This window comes from Propithecus coquereli, unplaced genomic scaffold (assembly GCF_000956105.1).
Source record: "Propithecus coquereli isolate 6110/MARCELLA unplaced genomic scaffold, Pcoq_1.0 Scaffold70, whole genome shotgun sequence".
In the NCBI taxonomy this organism is placed as follows: Eukaryota; Metazoa; Chordata; class Mammalia; order Primates; family Indriidae; genus Propithecus; species Propithecus coquereli.
In genome coordinates this window covers 4449342-4451792 of record NW_012153063.1, presented here as the reverse complement: position 1 = coordinate 4451792, position 2451 = coordinate 4449342, and the positions used below count along the sequence as shown (strand labels likewise).

Genomic DNA, 2451 nt, shown 5'->3' with positions numbered 1-2451 from the left:
CAACCGACAAACTGTACTTGTGATGGTTGAAAGTAGTTAATGAAAGGTGGGTTACATTTACTTTTATACACAGTCTGGATTCAGCTGTTCCCTGAATCACAACTACTGCTTGGTCCATTATCAGACCGGTTCATTCAATGTGGCTAATGTCCTCCTCTGAAAACAGGCCAACTCTAAACTTTAGAAAACAACAACTTTTCTCTTTCTTATGATAGTGTCAGGAAGTGACAGAGAGATGGGAGGGGGCATATCATCTCAGGTCACATAAAATTGTCAATGTTTATTTCAAAGCAACGTATGTCCCTGTGACTCAGCCCCTCAAGAAGTTCTGTGTGTGGAAGGCACCTTCTTCTTCTGGTTCTGAGTTGGGCGTGCAGGTGGGCTCATAGCAAGCCTCTTGGGTGATGGGGATGGCGGTGATGAGGCTGGCTTCTCTACCAAGACGTTTCTTCTCTTCCTCCTGCTGCAAGTTCTTCAAGATGTGTTCTGCCCTCTGATGGGAGCGGGACACAGCACGGGCTGAAAAGGATTTCTGTGGAGACATGAAGGCAAATTTATGTAATAGCAATTCTTCTGTGAGGTCACAGGCATAAAGAGTGTTCCAATAAATAACCCAAATGTGGTAGTTTGTCCCCAGGAAATGTTAGGATATCCATGATTAATTTCAAGAAGATTTATGCATTTGATTTTCTACCAAATTTCCAGGCTGCGTATAGCTAAGTTACTTTTTTGCACTCAATCAGAATGATTCTTCAAGGATATCTATAATTTCCGGAAAGACTCCTATATCACCTTTAGGATTTGGGGAAATACCAATGATTCACTCTTAAACATTAAGGCGAAATAACATTTTTTAATACTCTATTTCTTTCCAAATTTTTTTGAACTGGTTTTAAAAGAAGGATTTTTATTTCATAAACTTAATAAAATTGAAAGTCAGAACCACAGGAAGAGGGAGGAAAGAGATATCTCTTATATGAACCAGTTAGTTATGTCATTCATTTCATTTTTATAGTTCAAGTATCTGTCGCACTATAGCTACTTAATATTTGTAGATAAAAAGTGGCACACTGTAAATACTTAACAATATCTGTAGAAACAAAGTTACTGAATAAAAATTATGAGTGTTCATAGTACTACAAAGGTTGAATGTAAAATTTGCCCCTGTGTTTACCAACAGCCAAGGCATAATGAAAAAATACCAAAAACAACTCATTTTTCCACAGGTGAAGGATAAGGAACAATAAAGAAGAGAAGACTCACTCTGCAAACTGGCTATTATATTCGTGCCTTAATCATGATTCTTATGACAAGACAAGTTGCAGGAGGTTTGGGGACAGAATCAGTGATCTTAGAGCAGGGAGGTGATCACTGGAGTTCTTCCCTACCAACTTGCAGTAATGTCTACATACAACAGCAATTCCACATCTTTTTGTTGGTCTGTAGTCACATAGGGTTCTAGAGACAGGCAGGGATGTTGATCTCTCTTCGGAAGGGACTACATTCATAGAAGATCCCTTTATGCTGGATCTTAACCTAAGACTAAAAGTTTCCTATGATGAACGGCACAGAAGCAATTAAGAGCATTTGATGGGCCACATGGAAATTCATTTTCAGAGCCAGGCGGCTAAGCTGGTTTATCACAAAAAGGCATAAGGTAAGAATTGTGAAATGAGAGAACTGGATACAGAATCAGGGGACTTGGTTTCAAATACACTTTGAACCTGGGATAGAGAGTTTGGTTGGCTCACATGAAGCCATCACCACTCCAGGAGAAAAATCAAAGATCCTTATGTTGGTAGTTCAGATGCTGAAATTACTGCACATACAGGAGAAGAACCAGGTGTGTCTTTCTCTTTGGCAAGGAACCATCAGATACGAAGGTACTGTATGCAGAAGAATTAAAATAAAATAGGCATATTGTAACAAACAGCTCTCCAGAGAAAACTATAAATGCCCAGAAAATCCATGTGTGATAACCAAAAATGCTCAAACTAATTTCATATCTTCAAATTAACCTTTTCAAAGAAGTGTTAATAAAATAAAAACAGTACAAGTTTTTTTTTTTTGACCATGAAAAGTAGCAAAAAAAATAACACTAGTTAATAAGACATTTTTCAATTCTATCAATAAGGGTAAAATGACATAACCTTTCTGGGAATATTTTGTGAGATGTGTTAAAAATCATTACTAGTCATTAGTATTACACTAATTGCTGTAAATTCCAGAGGAATTTATTCAAGAGAATTTGTGCAAAGAGATGTGTTCTTTTTCTATTTTTGCTTTACTTTCCAAATTCTCTACATTACTCTTGTATTCAGAAAAATACCATTCAACAGGTAATAAAGGCATATTTTGAAGATCCAGTTTTTCAAAAGGTGCATATTCTTGGTTTTTGTCTATAAATGGACTGTGTTCTAAATTTAACTCCTTCTGAGTTATATTACATAT

General features: G+C 36.6%; 1 protein-coding gene across 1 annotated transcript in view; it reads right to left on the bottom strand.

Moving 5' to 3' along the window:
• UNC80 (unc-80 homolog (C. elegans)) overlaps positions 1 to 2451 on the bottom strand; it is a 242259-nt gene that overhangs the window by 101015 nt on the left and 138793 nt on the right. Inside the window, 1 exon segment of the mRNA XM_012661211.1 lies at positions 346 to 532. Within this exon segment, the coding sequence (XP_012516665.1) occupies positions 346 to 532 (187 nt within the window).